The sequence below is a fragment of the Protopterus annectens genome, chromosome 6.part0 (assembly GCF_019279795.1).
Source record: "Protopterus annectens isolate FY-2018-M chromosome 6.part0, PAN1.0, whole genome shotgun sequence".
Lineage (NCBI taxonomy): Eukaryota > Metazoa > Chordata > Ceratodontiformes > Protopteridae > Protopterus > Protopterus annectens.
This window is the reverse complement of record NC_056737.1, coordinates 223027453-223043294: the sequence shown is the minus strand read 5'-3', so window position 1 is coordinate 223043294 and position 15842 is coordinate 223027453. Positions and strand designations below refer to the sequence as shown.

The 15842-nt window shown below is 40.0% G+C and overlaps 1 protein-coding gene across 1 annotated transcript in view; it reads left to right on the top strand.

Moving 5' to 3' along the window:
* The window catches only part of PCNX1 (pecanex 1), a 3150868-nt gene that overhangs the window by 1615172 nt on the left and 1519854 nt on the right, over positions 1–15842 (top strand). Inside the window, exon 19 of the mRNA XM_044073489.1 lies at positions 3551–3643. Within this exon, the coding sequence (XP_043929424.1) occupies positions 3551–3643 (93 nt within the window). The remainder of the gene's footprint in view (positions 1–3550; positions 3644–15842) is intronic.

Sequence of the window (15842 nt, the reverse complement as noted above, 5' to 3'; positions counted from 1 at the left end):
CGTCAGGTCACCTGTAGCAGGGAATCCTTCATGTTATGAATACTGCAGCAGTGAAGAGAAGGACATGTATTGTTATGGTAAGATTTTACAGAACTGTACTTTGCTGTGAACACCTGATATTCTTCATGTTGTCCGGCCCGACTGCCAGAGAATTATTTGCTCCTCCTGAAGCCGGCAGATGTCCTATCCGATGTCTGAATGTAAAAACAAAACAAGGTTTCCTTTCTAACTCTGTACTTCAGTATCTCAGCATCCTGGATTACATGGCCTCTTGCATCCTCATGATCCCTCTGGGTAGACTACATATGAGGAAATTGCAGTGGTACCTCAAAAATGTGTGATGGTAACATTCTCAGTCTCTTACCTTCAGGATAAAACTTCTTCCTCATCTTAGGAAAGAGTTTGCCTGTTGTGTCCAAACTTACTCCATCAATCTGGGCCTTACCTTCAGGGCCAAACCCTGTCAGCAGATGCCTCGGAAATAGTCCGGGGTGCCCAGTGCAACAACTTCCAGACTCAAGGCAGATGGGAACACCAAAAAATCAACCTAAAAGAACTGCTGACAGTTCAAAATGGCTCGATTTGCCTTCAAAGAACAACTGAAACCAGGAGTCCTCCTGGTAAAGATAGACAATGTGGTACATAAACCAGTGGGAGGGACTCGCTCTTAATCCCTTTGTCGCCTAGCCATGGACGTTAAGGAAACAGTAAACTCCCTAGGACTGCACCTCATGGCACAGTACCTATCAGATCATCACCTCATCAGGAGCCTGTCAGATCCCCACGAGTGGTAACTACATCAGAAAGTTTCTCTGCATAACCAAAGAATGGGGTATGCCACAGATGGACCTTTTTGCCTCCAAAGAAACTACTCACTTAAAAAAGTTTTGTTCCAGACTGAAATTAGATCAGCCTGGAAGATGGGCCTGTTTCTCTATGCTTTCCCCGTATGCCCTTACTTCCCAGGGTACTGCTGAAGATAGGGGAAGAAAGGCCAAGGGTCATTCTAATAACCCCAGATTGGCAGAGGCAGCACTGGTACCCCCTGTTCAGTTTAATGAACAGGGAACCTTTTCTGCTGTTACAGAAAGTGGACCTGTTAACCCAGAGTAAGGGAACCATCATATACCCAACCTGTATGCACTCAAATTGACAGCTTGGATGATACCTTGATCCCAGAGAAGTGTTAACTTCTTGATAAATGGGTCCTGGATATTCTAAAAGGAGACAGGAGACCTAGCACTAGAAAGTCTTAATATACCAAATGCAAAAGATTCATTATATGGTGCAAAGGGTCAAAGCCCTCACCAAGCTCAGATCCCTTAGGTCATGTCATACTTGTCAAGCCTTTTTGAAAAATGACTATCCTATTCCTCTGTAAAAACCCATATTTCAGCTATTTTGGCCTGTTTTCTCAGCCCCCCCCTCTTTTCCCTTCCTCTCATGAAACAGTTCCTGAGAGGGAGTTGTCCACAGTAGCCCCCCACCCTGGGACCTCAGCTTCATTCTGGGCACGTTCACCCATCCCACTTTTGAGTCAGCTGCTTGCGCAGATAACAAATTCATAATCTGGAAGACAGCTTTCCCCCAGCCATTACTTCAGCCAAAAGGATTTAAACTTCATACCTTTGTGCATGCATGTGCAGTGTTTCATCATTTTTCACCCAGAATATCTTTTAGAGCTAATCCTTCCTTTATGCCCAAGATGGTGACAGAGATTTTTTTAAACCAGGCCATACACTTGCCTGCATTTTTTTCCTAACCCTCAAAGCAAGGGAGGATCCTCCATTCTTTGGCTGTGCATAGACAACTGCTTTACTGCTTGGATAGAACGGCGGATACCAAGATGTTAGACTAGCTTTTTGTGGCTTTTGCCAGTAGCTCTGAGGGGAGAACAGTTTCAAAACAAAAAAATCTCCAAATGCATCATCCACCATATCTCATTTTGCTACAGCCATCATGGAAAGAAGTCTCCATACCCTGAGGGGACACATTCCTCTGTGGCTACCACTGCATCTACTGCCTTACGTATTGTTGGCCATTAAGGACATTTTGGAAGCTGTTACTCGGTCCTCTGTGCATACCTTCACCAAACATTGCTATCTTCCTATCATTTCCAGGTCCAGAGCAGGGTTTGCCACTATCGTCTTGCAGGGCATCCTTTCTTCTTAGGCCTTCCATCCACTCTCCTTTTGGCTGTGGGAGTCATCCCATAAGTTAGGACTGCAACAGTGAAATACGAAGAGCATAATATAGTTGTGTACATTTACCATAGATATAGATGTTTGAGTATATTCACTGTTGCAGTATTTTTCCCTCCGTCCTTCCCATCCTGCCTAGGAGATGGGGTTGGTTATTCTCCTTCTCAATTTGAGGTTATTCACTCCTCCTTGACACACATGGGGTCTACGGGTTTAGTCCCTTGATCTTAAGGACCTGCTAGGGAGCTCCTACCTGTCAAGGCAAGAAAGTACTGAGATCATGATGCCAGCCGACTCCCTTTATATCCAGGTGTCGTTATGTCAGACGGCATCCGTTGGTTTCAGGAGGAGAAAATTCTGTGGTAGTCGGGCTGGCCAAGGGCTTCCATGGCAGGAAGTCCCATAAGTTAGAACTGCAACAGTGAATACACTTGAAAGTCTGCATTGATTGTAAGTGTACACAACTGCATTCTTCCACTAATGAAAAATACCTTTTGCAGTTTGGCTGCCTTTTTTTGCTCTGGATCCCCTTCAGTGCAGGTGCTACTAAGCAAAGGCTGAAGCAACCTGAAAATCTTCTTTAAAAATAAAATTAAAAAAAAAAACATAGTTGTGCCTTACGTTTAGGTGTGTGTTTGTAGTTTTAGACATAGATATTTCTGCCCCCAGGACTTGTTTTAAGACAAGGCAATAAGAAGAAATGGGAAAAGGCTGATGAAACTGTTTTAATGGCGTGTCTTGATTGTTGGTAGCTAAATTAGGCCAGGCAGCCAGCAAAAACAAAGAAAGCATTTCCAGTGGTTCCTTTGCATTGTGAGCAAGAAGCATAGTGATGGTAGTTTTTGCTTAAACCAAGTTCTTAAGTTACATTCTGAATTCCTTACAAATGGACAGTGGAGTCCAATCTCTTCAGTGGATGTCAAGTTTATATTTACAGCACTTTTGCATTTATTTTCTGCACTATTTTGCCACAGTATTACCTGAAGGAAGATATCTCCACTGTCGTATACGTGACTCCTTAGCTTTTTATGTGTTTAATGTCATTGACCAATTCATATTCAAGTTGTGAGATAACCAGTTCTCATTAGGGTACACAGTTATGCAGGTTGCCTTCAAAGTTTTTTTTTGTTTGTTAAACTTTGAGTTATATGTGCCAAGAAACAGAACTAATTGTTTCAGAAATCTAAACTTTTCTATCTAAGAGCTACTTGGCTGGGTAACTTGCATTCACATACTGATACTAACACTGCAAATGTTTACATGCTTTGTTGTGTGGGGGGTCAGGATTGTGCTAATGATTAATTTGCCTTCAAGGTATGCTGATATTTGTTTTAATTTTTTTTCTTCAGAGTGAACGACTGCAATCAGACCTAATAGTTTGTGTAGCTGTTGCTGTGCTGTATTTTGCTATCCATGTAAGCACCGTGTTCATTGCCTTGCAGGTAAAGTAAAAATAAAGAAAAGAATAATATCTGTATGCACAAAAAAGAGAAGAACAATTAGTCTCAGACATGAAACTATCTTCATATTTGACTGATGTGTTAGCAAGGTGCCTGTGAGATACTTTGTATTCTTTGTAGCATCTGTGCTGTCTAGTAACACCAATTTTTTTAACAAACATTTAGAGAATTACTAGCCCACTAGTATACATGGGGGATGTCCCTGTCCTGTGCTAGCATTCAAGGTTGAAACATGAGCCTTGCTTCTGAGTTTTAAACTAAAAGGACTGCAGACTGAACAGAGGATGTAGGACCACTCACATGTGACCAACCTGTGTTAAAGAGAGAAGTTTGTGTTGCATGGCTGATTATTGGCTTGTATAACAAACCTATCACAGGGCCTGAGCATGAATATGCAGGATCTGCTGGGGAGGGTCACTAAAACAACTAAATAATTGGGCTTAACCAGTTTTCGTGTCCCCATTTCCTAACCAGAATTTCTTCATGTAGTGAATTTTCGTGAGGAACCAACACAGGCATCATACCTGCTTTTAGGTATCAATGTAAATGGCAAAAGACTCTTCCGTATGTGTTTTCTGAGTTGTTTCACATTATTTTCAGTTCTTCTTAGTGCTTGTAAGTGTCAGTGTTCCCTTTGTTATGCTGAAAAGTAACTCAACCACCAGCCCTTTGGTGCAGATTGATAAAGCCCTGACTGTACCTGTTGTAACCCACTATGAATTAGAGGTACAGGAGTTTGAGGGACTTGGTGGGAGAGGATGGGAGTCAGTGGCAGATGTTTTCTTGCCCATTCTCTGGGGTAAGAAGCTGATTGGGTTGCTACTTTGACAATATCTGCAGTAATGTAGATGTGTCACTACATCATAGAGACAGCATGCCCAAGCTGCAAAAGGTTGCAGATGAACATAATTGGACCTCTTGAGGCAGCTGTAGTGGAGGGGAGTAAGGATAGGACAGCCCTCAGGCTCTGCAGACTGGCCTGCTTTGTAACACCTGACTTGTAACTTCCACCAGGGAATGAATGTGTTAGAGGGCATCCTACCCAGTGGATTAACAAATTGGTCAGTCAGGTGCAGGAAGTGAAGGTGTTGGGTCAGTCCTGCAGACTAAAAAAAAGAGAAAAACTCAACTGCTTAGTGTCTTATTTTGGTTTTAAATTGAATAATGTATTCCTTTTCATAAGCAGTCAAATTGAATAATGTATTCCTTTTCATAAGCAGTCATTTAATTGTTCTTGCACATCTCAGTATTTGTTAGTGTGAATGGCAGACAATAAGATAATTTCCAAGTCAGTGAATAAATGTACTTGTAGTAGGTCGATAGTGTCCATCAGAGATACTACCACATTCTTTGTTCGTTTTGAACCATGTCTTGTTTGATTTTATGTTGATTTTTTGCTCATAAGCAATGTTTCATCATTCTGGTACTTGTCTTATTATTTGTAATAGTATAGATGATGGATCTCAGGATATCTTCTAAATGGGTGAATAAATGTAGATGATGTAGGCAAATAGTACCCAGAATTTGACAATGTTATGTTTGGGCCATAGTCATAACATGGTGAAATGTAAGCACTTTCTTAAATATAAACAAGTTAAGATCAGAAGGCTTAAGCTAATAAGTCCATTCTTAACATAAAACATCCTACGTTTTTAGAAAAAGTGTAAAAAGAATATTTTGTTAAAAACAACTTTATCCAGCAAAGGTCAAGAAAATGAAGGCAGTCTTCTATAAGAGAGCAATGTCATTTAAAAGAAAAAGAATCATTGCTTTCACAGGCTTAGATGCCTGCAGCCGTCTAGATATTTTGCCAGTGCTTGCAAACCATATGACAGCTACTGAGAATGCGGATTTACAGTCTGCCACTACATTGTCATCAAAGCCTTTGTTAATATTGTTGCTTATCAGATGTTTAGTAAAGATGATGCATTTTGTTGGTGTATATCTCTTTGCTCATTCTTCTCTCCTGCCAAAGACTGCTTTGGGAGTCGGAGGTTGAGGACCGTACTGTTCACTCAGTATCTATGGCTTGTTTACGAAAAAGCTGACTAGCCATTCTGAACTCAGAGAAAAAGAAATTTTGTCCATAGATCAGTGGAAAGAGAGCCTTTGCTGGTACCAGTAAAGGTCCCAATTACTAAGTGTGAGAGTAAAAGAAATCCTTTCCTTATCTGTGGAAGAAAAATTATATACTTCTCAATGGTACTGTTGTCAGAGTATTCAGTCTGACCACAAGGTCTTATCATCAGGACAAGACATTTAATGAGACTGTCAGCAGTATGGGAGAGGTCTTAATTTATCATGCCTTCAAAATAACATATCCCTAGAAGAGGTGATTAGAAATACATCAGCTGTCAGAATCTATGGGCAGAATTCCTTTGGCATATAAAACTTTTCAGGCTCTATGGCAGCATTATAGTACAGAACCAGATGAACAAGCAACTTGTGTATATGTAACTAGATGTATAAATATACAGTTGATTCTGTTATATACTATAATACAAAAGCTTAGCATGTGATTTTGGCACTGCCATCAACAACTTTAGGTGGAATTCTTATACCAGTTGTGACACTTCACTTTGAGTGGGAAGAGAGGTGGTTGGAGAAGAGAGTTTAAACCTCCAGTGCTGTAGGTGTTACAGCCGATAATTACTCATGTCATTTGTGGCATGTCAAAATTGAGTTATGGCAAAAATTCATCATATTGTTAGTAAAACACTAGATACAACTAGAAAGGTGAGGTGTAGCATTTAATAGAGTTGAGAAAACTGGATTACAAATACCGAAGTGTATGAATGTGCTGATGCTCTGTCTGAGCAGCGATGACTGAAATAGTTATGAGGAGACGTGCTTGGGTGAGGTAAGACAGTCTCTTGCACTAACTGAGAAAGGCCTTACTGTGACATAGTTTGCTTGTACATGATCCTAGATATGTTGACAGTTTTTTTTTTGGTTTTATCACTGTAGAAACTTTCCCTATTTAAACAAGTAGCAAAGTATACCACATTAGTGGTATTACAGTTGTATCTTTGCGTAGTTCCAAATGACCAGTTCAGATGACCAGACTAATTGATAGACCTCTTAAACGTATGTATATACAAGCACCACATCTGAAAGTTACTGTCACCATAGAGCCTTGAATATCTTTACTTGTAATTATGTGATACAGTAAATGTTTTAAATTAGGGATGATTCTTTATAAAACTTGGTTGTACCCCTAATACTTCAAATCAAATCTGGATTTTCTTGTACTTTTCTAATTTTCAGAAATTATTTTCATTTTACAGTCATCCACACTGTGCTCAATTACCATTGAGTTGATTTAGTTATTTCCATTTTTCTGGTTGCTGTTTGCAGTAACTGTTGCTGTAAGTGTCATAATTTTCATTAATAGTATCAAAACTCATTTACCTTTTTGTCTAAAGTGGAGACTTATTGTTTGTTTGGTTCTTCATGTCTCTTAGTTTATTTTGCTATTTCTGCAATATGGTGAAAAGCTGCTTGTTTAAATTGTGATGGTTTCTGTGCTGTTAAAACGGCTAGAAAACTGTTGGTGTATCTGTGTGCATATGGGTTCACTACTAAATGTCAAAATACCACAATCCCGAGAGACTGAATACCGACACCCAGAATCTCGAAAACTGTGAATGGAGATTGCTGTACAGTGCAGAACAGGAACTTTGCAGAACAGGAACTTTGCTGTTCTCTCCACTGTAGTGCGATCTTTGAGTTGGTATATTTAAGTTACAGGGGGCCTTGCCCCCACCTGCAAAAAGTTATTACTGATGGTTTTGTTATTTAGTTTTTTATTATTTTGAGATTCCACAGTCTCGAGATTCTGGGTGTCTGTATTCAGTGTGTCAGGATTTGTGATATTTCGATATTTAATAGTGAACCCCTGCAGATATATATTTCAGTCTGTTGTGGTTTAAATGCTGCAGTTCACCTTTCTCCTTGTATCAAGTATTTTACTTACAATATGATGAATCTGTTGTAGAGCTTTTCTCCCAGAGCCTTCACTGAAAATGGGCCATTGGCTCATTATGACTTTCCCAGTTACCAAATGACAAATAAGTATGCATTCTGTTACAAGGATGCAAGCAGTGCGTTATTGAAAATGTCAGAGGTGTGCAAAATTTTAACATTTTTTGTCATGGAATCACAAGCAAAATTTAAGAGGAAGCAATTGCAGTAATCTTGAAAAAAAAAAAAAAACACACACACGCAAAGTTAGATGGAAATGGTAGCCATCATGTTTAATGTTCGTGTACTGGTCTTTTGAAACTAAAAATGTATGTTTTTTAGAACTTTGTTCATTATGTGATGTTAATAGTATTATTTTGTTAAAAAGTATATGTGGAAACCTCTTTTATTTTGATGGGCTGCTATCATTATCAGAAATGTGATGCTCAAGTGATCCAGGCCAGAGAAAACTGATTTAAAATATTATTTTTTCTTTCTTACTTCATACTTTTTAACACTTTGAAACACTGTGCACACATGTAATTTGTAGATCTTCAGTATATATGCTTCTTCTTGCCTCAGAATGTGGGACCTTTTCTCGTTTAAATGTAAAAGAAGAGCAACAATAAAGGAAACTTGTATTTGAAGTGTAAAATGTAACTTGATGCAGTTTCTTAGGAAAGACTTAATTTGCCAATGTTATGTTGTCCATCTCGACTTCCTTCTTTTTGGTTGGGACTCTGACACTTCTAAATCTCAAAGAGTTGTTACTGGCTCGAAGCTAGCCCCTTATCTCAGCATGCTTAGCAGTAGCTACCCAGATCTCGTTTGCCGCTTGCAGTGTTGAGATTGTCTTCTGCTGGCTCAGGCTAAGTAGTGAATTTTTCTATAACCATCTTATTTTTTCAGGCTAAATTTTCTTAGAGTTTAGTGTTTTTACTCCTTCTGCAACACCCCTATCCTCATTGCCTTCTTTTTGCTGCTGTTAGGCCATCATTTTCTCTCAGGCCTTTAGCTGTGTTGTCAGCGGCCCATTTTTCTAGTCCTGTTATCCCGCCTTGCTACCTAGGGAGAAGTAATTTTAGTTAGAGGACTTCTCCCTTTGGGAGCAGTAGCCGTTTAACTTAGAGGCTAAAACCCCCTCTTCTCCTCCCTTTTCTTCTAAAAAAAAAACAAAAACAAAACACTCTTTAGTTATTAGTACTGTTTTTTTGGTGTTTATTATGTCCAAAGAATTACCTAAGCAGTCAGGGTTCAAGAAATGTGACTTGTGTTGCTAGAAAATGTCCCTTATGGACTTGCACACGAATTGTGTGTATTGTTTAGGGGCAGTCCACCTGCAGGACTCGTGCTCTGTTTGCCATGCCTTTAGCGCACGGGTTTTGCAGGAGAGGTGCAACAAACTTATCTTGAGAGGGTTATTAAAACCCCAGGTTGAAGTAGCATTGGATACTCAGCCCTTACAAAAATCTGATGACAAACTGGCATCTTCGTCGGCTCCACCTTCGGTGCCGACAAAGTCTAAATCAAAATCTTCAGAACCTTTGGACTGGATTGCTGGCTCAGAGGAGTCTTTTTCTGCAGCGACTCCATCAGTGTCTTCGGAGCCATCCTGTATCCAAAAGAGATCGAGATCTCCTTCGCTGGACCCGGCGAGATCTGTGCCTCAATCTCCACTTTTGCAGTCAGTGGCAGGTAGTCACCGTTCCTCGAGCCACTCCTCTTGATCATCCAGGAGTTTATCAGATGATGATGTGGAGAGAGTGGTGAAGAGGCTGCTCAAGACACCAGTATTTGCTAAATTTTTTGTCAAGCCCAGCCCCAAAGGAAGTGGCAGCATTGTCCGAACCAGTCCCTGTCTCTATTCCTCCTCCGACTGCGTCCAGTTCGGAGCCAGAGTGCATGGAAGTAGTAGTGGTGGATCCGTTGGCTCCGACAACCCTTACCTTGTCTATTCCAACATCCGCTCCAACCACCAAGACTCTCTATTCGGCTCCGAGGGGGGAAGTGGCATCGGACCCTTGTCCGTCCCCGCTTTCCCCCTCGGGGCTTTGGCACAGGTGAGTTCAGCTCCCACATCTGCCTCGGAGGCATCGCCTTCGATGCAGAGGAGGTCTCCAGGCACCAAGGAGCCGGACCCTCCATTCTGGACTGCGGTGCCTTTGAGGTGATGAGGAGTGTGCTGTCTGCCGAGACTGCACCACCCTCGACTAAATTGGCTACATCCCCATCGATACCGGTGTCTGCCTGTGATCCTCCTCTCCGTCCCAAGCATAGGGAACCGATGCCCCAGGGACCCATTGTAGTTTATAGAAAAGGTTGTAATTTGAAACAGATAATTGAATTTAATAAAACGCACAAAGTGGGACAGATGACAAAATGTATAGGGCTTGTACTTTACGTAAACATGTATTGGAAGGCACACGGGTCAGCATTAATAATGTGGATATCAGTATTTTTGGTAAACACGATTGTAATTCTTGAAAAATAGTGTATTGTGCTGTTTGTGCTGCTTGCCCATGTTTTTATGTGGGCAAGACCGAGCGTAAGCTCAAATGTAGGATTAGTGAACATCTGAGCGATATATGAAATAAAAAATTAACTAATGCTTTGGCCAGACATATTGAAAATAATGCTGAACATAAGTTTATTGTGTTGCAAGCATTAGAAATTAATAGTAGCTGTGGACCTTGGCCATTACTTCTCGAAAAAGCTGAACTCCGTTGGCAATTATGTCTCTGAGCCCATTACTGGCCAGGTCTGAATGAAGCAGAAACAATAGCCTGTTTACTGAAATTAAAGGCTCTTCTAAGATAGGAAATATGCCTTGCTTTTATGAAAAGAAACTGTTGTTGTCTTCCTGCTTTTCCTGGTTAGGGGTCGCCACAGCAGAACTCCGGTCCACTAATGATTGGCAGTAGATTTTCACGAACGCCGAGGTGCCAGCTCAACGTCCAACCTTCAACGAAGGCACGCCCATTTATTTACATCTTTCAAATGCCCACCTAACCGCGGGGAGGACATGCAGACTCCACACAGAAGGCACTCCCTGCATTCCAGCCGAGAATTGAAAGGGAAAACCTCTTGCTGTGAGGCAGCAACGCTACCGCTGCACCACCGCGGAGGTCAAAGAAAGTGTATTTTAAGAAATTGTTATTTATGTTTGTGTTGCAGTTATATGCTTGTTATTTTAAACTTTAAACGAATGTTCTTGTGAATGAAATCGTAGGATGGGGGTGTGTCCCCTGTGTTGTGTTCTGATTCGTTTTTAAATTTTGAAGTTTTCTATCTGATTGGTTCTAGGCTATTTAAGGAAGAATTTGAATGAGGTTTTATCTGATGAAGTTCTGAAATTTTGGGACAAAATCCTGTATTTATCGTTGTGAGGATAATCCAATTAAAGCTGCGTTTTATCTTTGGTTTTCCGTCCAGTGACATTTTTCATTTTTGGAGTTGGTTTTGGTTTTTGCCTGTCGGTTTGTTGGATTTGATTGCCAGGATGGAGGGTATCTCAGCAGAAAGTGCTAATGCAGTAGAACAGTCGATCGGTGAATTGACTGTTTTGGTTCAGCAGTTCAACAAATGAATGGAGAAAACTGAACAAATGTCGCTTTTGTCACAGTCTGAGGATTTACTTCAAGTATTTACGCACCCTATGCCCAGTACTTCTACACAAGAACCGAGGAGAGGTTTTAATGGATTTAATGAACAGAATGGTATTGTTGTTAATGGAACTCCTCATCCTTTGGCTGATTTAAATTCTGATGCAGGTGAGAGACGCATTCCATCAAATTCCAGTACTACTGTTGTGAATAATAGTAACTTTGACTATTTAAACGTAAGCACTATGCTAAAAACCCGTAATACTTTTAATGATAATACATCGAACAGTAAAAGTAATCTGTGTGACAAACTTAATGTATTTGATCGGTGCCTGCTTAAGGTTAAGAAATTGCAAATGGACACAGATTATTTTAGGGAATGCATCAAAAGAAAACTGGTACCTAAAGGTTTGTGTGTATGGCGCTTTCCTACAGGACTCATTAATAATTCAGTTTTGCATAATGAGCTGTTAACAATGTTTGATGGACATGGGACTGAATACATGGAGCTAGTTATTCACCACAATAATCTAGTCATTGAGACATTAACTAAGGAAGTGATGGAGTTGGACATTAACATCACAAAAGACTTAGGGTTCCATGACAACAAGTTTGAATATTTTCGAATGTTGCGCTCTATTGAAGAGCAAATGGAATCCATTAAAAATAGAAAGCTCAAAAAGTTAATAGATCAGAACACTTACTGGGACAAGAAAGCATAACCTTCACCCCCTAATTCGCAATGCTGGTATCAGCATGATAATGAAAATGGCCCACTTAATGACAATGACAGTGAACATACGTCTTTAGACAATAATGATGCCAATAATGTTTTTTTAGACGAGAGTCATACGAATGGCCCCAGGCACTCGGAACGCCTGAAGAATCAGAGTTATCACCAGAACTGGGCAACATCCAAAAACAATGGAGCCACACAAGCCAGCAGGGGGAGATCCAAGAACTTTCGAGAGAACAGTCGGAATACATGGAGGGGGAATCAACAATCTTAATTGATAACGTGTTTGATGATATTGTGCCCCCCATATTTCAACTGCCACCCCTAACAATTTTACATAATAAAGTAGGCGACTTTAAAGTGTACAATTTTTCTTCTTTGGATGTATCAACTGAGTTTTGTGACTTGTCCAAAGGTTTTAACTTTTGTGCCTACGAAAAAAGTTGATATGGTTCAAACTTTGATTGGTTTGAAATTTTATATACATAAATTGAATTTACAAGTACTATTCTTGAATAATGTGTTTGTGGAAAATCCGTTGAGAATAGCCAGTACATGTAATCCACCATTACATAATTTGCTTGCCCTTTTTCAAAACATTTGTGAACTTGATATTAGGGCATTATATAATTCTCATGTAGGGAGGTCCAATGCTTCTAATCTAACCCATGATGAGAAATGTATGGTAGATTTGTTGAAGAACATGTGAGGTGTTAGATGTATTAAACCAGGTAAAGGTGGGGGTATGATTGTAATGGACGAATGCGATTGCATTAATAAAATGTTATGTTTATTGCATTCTTCCACCTATGAATAAAGTTCACTTAGTGAGATGAATACAATGTATGGTAAAATTAGAATCTTTTTGCATGATTTGTTTCTTCAAGGTTCTATTAATGTAGACCAATACAATTACCCCACAGTTAAATATCCTATCACACCCACCATATTTGGACTCCCCAAAATCCATAAAAATATGGACCAACCCCCCCCCCCATGTGCCCAATTGTGGACGCTAGAGGGTCAATCACACATCCCCTAGCAAAAATGCTAAACATAGAATTAAAGAAATGTGTGTTTGAGGGAGCACACATTTTGATTGATTCGTGGGATTTTTTGGAAAGATTGAATAATATTGAGTACAAAGAGAATTATTTGCTTGTTAGTATTGATATTAAAGATTTATACACAATAATACCGCACACCATCGGTGAAGAATGGTTCTGTGAATATTTGATTTCTAAAGGTATTGAACAAGATAAGGTAAATACATATGAACTTCTTTTGGACCTAATGTTAAAATCTAACTTTATTTCGTTTAACAAGAAACTATACATTCAAAAAGAAGGTATTAGCAATGGGGTCATGTTGTGGAGGTTTATATGCCAACATTGTAGTTTTAATGTGGGAGTATAAGTTTTTGTTCCCATCCTTACACTATTCCCACTGCGATTTATACCTTCATTTTCAAGATGACATCTTTATCCTTTGGTCAGGGTCTGTTGAGGCATTACATTTATTTATGGATTTCATTAGTCAGACTACAGAATTTTTGTGTTTTACACATTCCTTTAGTGATGTATGTATTTCCTATTTAGATGTTCTTGTTGGAAAAGATGTAGAGAATGGTGGTTTTACAGCTGAAATTTACCGTAAACCAACCTTCTCTAATAGTTACTTGCACTATGATAGTAATCACCCTTTTACTCAGAAACGAGCAATAGTAAAAGGGCAGTTAGCAGTTAGGATGACAACAAAATGAGTAGGTTTATTCAGGAATGTGAAATAATGAAAAACATGTTTGTTAATCGAGGCTACCCATTATGGTTATTAAATGAGATGCTCGAGGAAGTTAAACATAAAAGAAAAACTGGACATTTTATTCCCTTAGTTGGTAATACTTCGGGTAGTATTAGGTCTAATGAGTCTACTAATGAGGGTGTCTCTAATTTTGATGTAGTGACATCATTTTCTAATGTGTTTATAACTACTTTTAGTACTGATAGTTATGTTTTAAAAGAAATTTTACAAAAGAACTGGAATATTTTAATGCGTGATAATTTTTTGAGAGGTATAATTGGGGAAAGACCCATTGTAGTTTATAAAAAAGGTTGTAATTTGAAACGGATAACTGAATTTAATAAAACACAGAAAGTGGGACAGATGACAAAATGTAGAGCTTGTACTTTATGTAAACATGTATTGGAAGGCACACGGGTCAGCATTAATAATATGGATATCAGTATTTTTGGTAAACACGATTGTAATTCTTGTAAAATGGTGTATTGTGCTGTGTGTGTTGCTTGCCCATGTTTTTATGTGGGCAAGACCGAGCGTAAGCTGAAATGTAGGATTAGTGAACATCTGAGCGATATCCGAAATAAAAAATTAACTAATGCTTTGGCCAGACATATTGAAAGTAATGCTGAACATCAATTTAAGTTTATTGTGTTGTAAGCATTAGAAATTAATAGTAGAGGTGGACCTTGGCCATTACTTCTCAAAAAAGCTGAACACCGTTGGCAATTATGTCTCTGAGCCCATTATTGGCCAGGTCTGAATGAAGCAGAAACAATAGCCTATTTACTGAAATTAAAGGCTCTTCTAAGATAGGAAATATGCCTTGCAAATCCTGTATTTATTGTTGTGAGGATGATCCAAATAAAGCTGCGTTTTATCTGTGGTTCTCTGTCCAGTGGCGTTTTTCGTTTTTGGAGTTGGTTTTGGTTTTTGCCTGTCTGTATGGTGGAGCCAGCAGCCACCAAGAAGGAACTCGCGGAGACTTCCTCTTCTATTCAGCTGCCAAACAAGGAGTCTAGAGCCATGGATGGATATGGGAAGCGTGTTTTCTGTTCAACAGCCTTTACTCTTCGGTCGCTGAACTATTTTCACATTTCACAAGACTTCAGAGGGATCTCCATAAAGAGCTGGGAGATACCCTCCAGGATTCTTCAGCTGAGGGAGCGGCTTCCAAGTCGGCTAACCAGCTAGTGACCCTAACCTCCATTGTTAACTTCTCCATGCGCCTGATTTCTTACGTAGCAGATGGAGCGAATATAGCTGCAGGCACAGGAGTAGCTCTTCGCGGACACTCCTGGATGCGCCTTTGTCAATTTGCAGAGCCCTTCAAGTCCTCCTTTACTAATGCCCCCTTTGACGTCTCGACCTTATTCGGGCCACAAGTTAGAAGCGACTCTTACCAGGAGTGAACGAGATGGCAAAACTTTTTGTGCAGTAGGAGTCCGTTTTTTCACTTCTTCCAGGACTTATCCCAAAGGCCACTTCCAGACCTTATCCCAAAGGCCAAAAGATAGGTAAAATGTGGTTCCATAAATCCCAGGGAGCATTGCTGGACACTTGTCGAGATAATTCCCCCAAAGACAGAGGGGGAAATAATAACAGGAGATGCCGGCCTCGGGGCAGGGGTGGGGGGTCCGCAACAGGGCGACATGGATACGTTCTCTGCCATGCCCTTTCAGAATCCCTGAAGGACTGCCTGGCTAGCCACCTCTGGAGGAAGTCTGGGGCAGAATATCACTGTACCCAAAAGCCTGGCAAGATATAACAGAAGATGCGTGGGTATGGTGCATAATATCCAGGGGTTACAAAATTCCCTTTACCCAAACACCACCAAGAAGTCAAAAACGATCAATCCCAGATGTTCCACCCAGTCTTTGGGATCAAGCAGCCTTGGAAATAAAAAGTTTGCTGCAAAAAAAGTGCCATTCAGGAAGTCCCCACAGACCAGATCGAATCCGGAGCTTACTCAAGGTTCTTTTTAGTTCGAAAAAAGATAGGGGACTTGAGACCTATCCTGGATCTCAGCAAGTTAAACAGGTCAGTAAAGAAGACCAAGTTCTGGATGGTGATACTGATACTG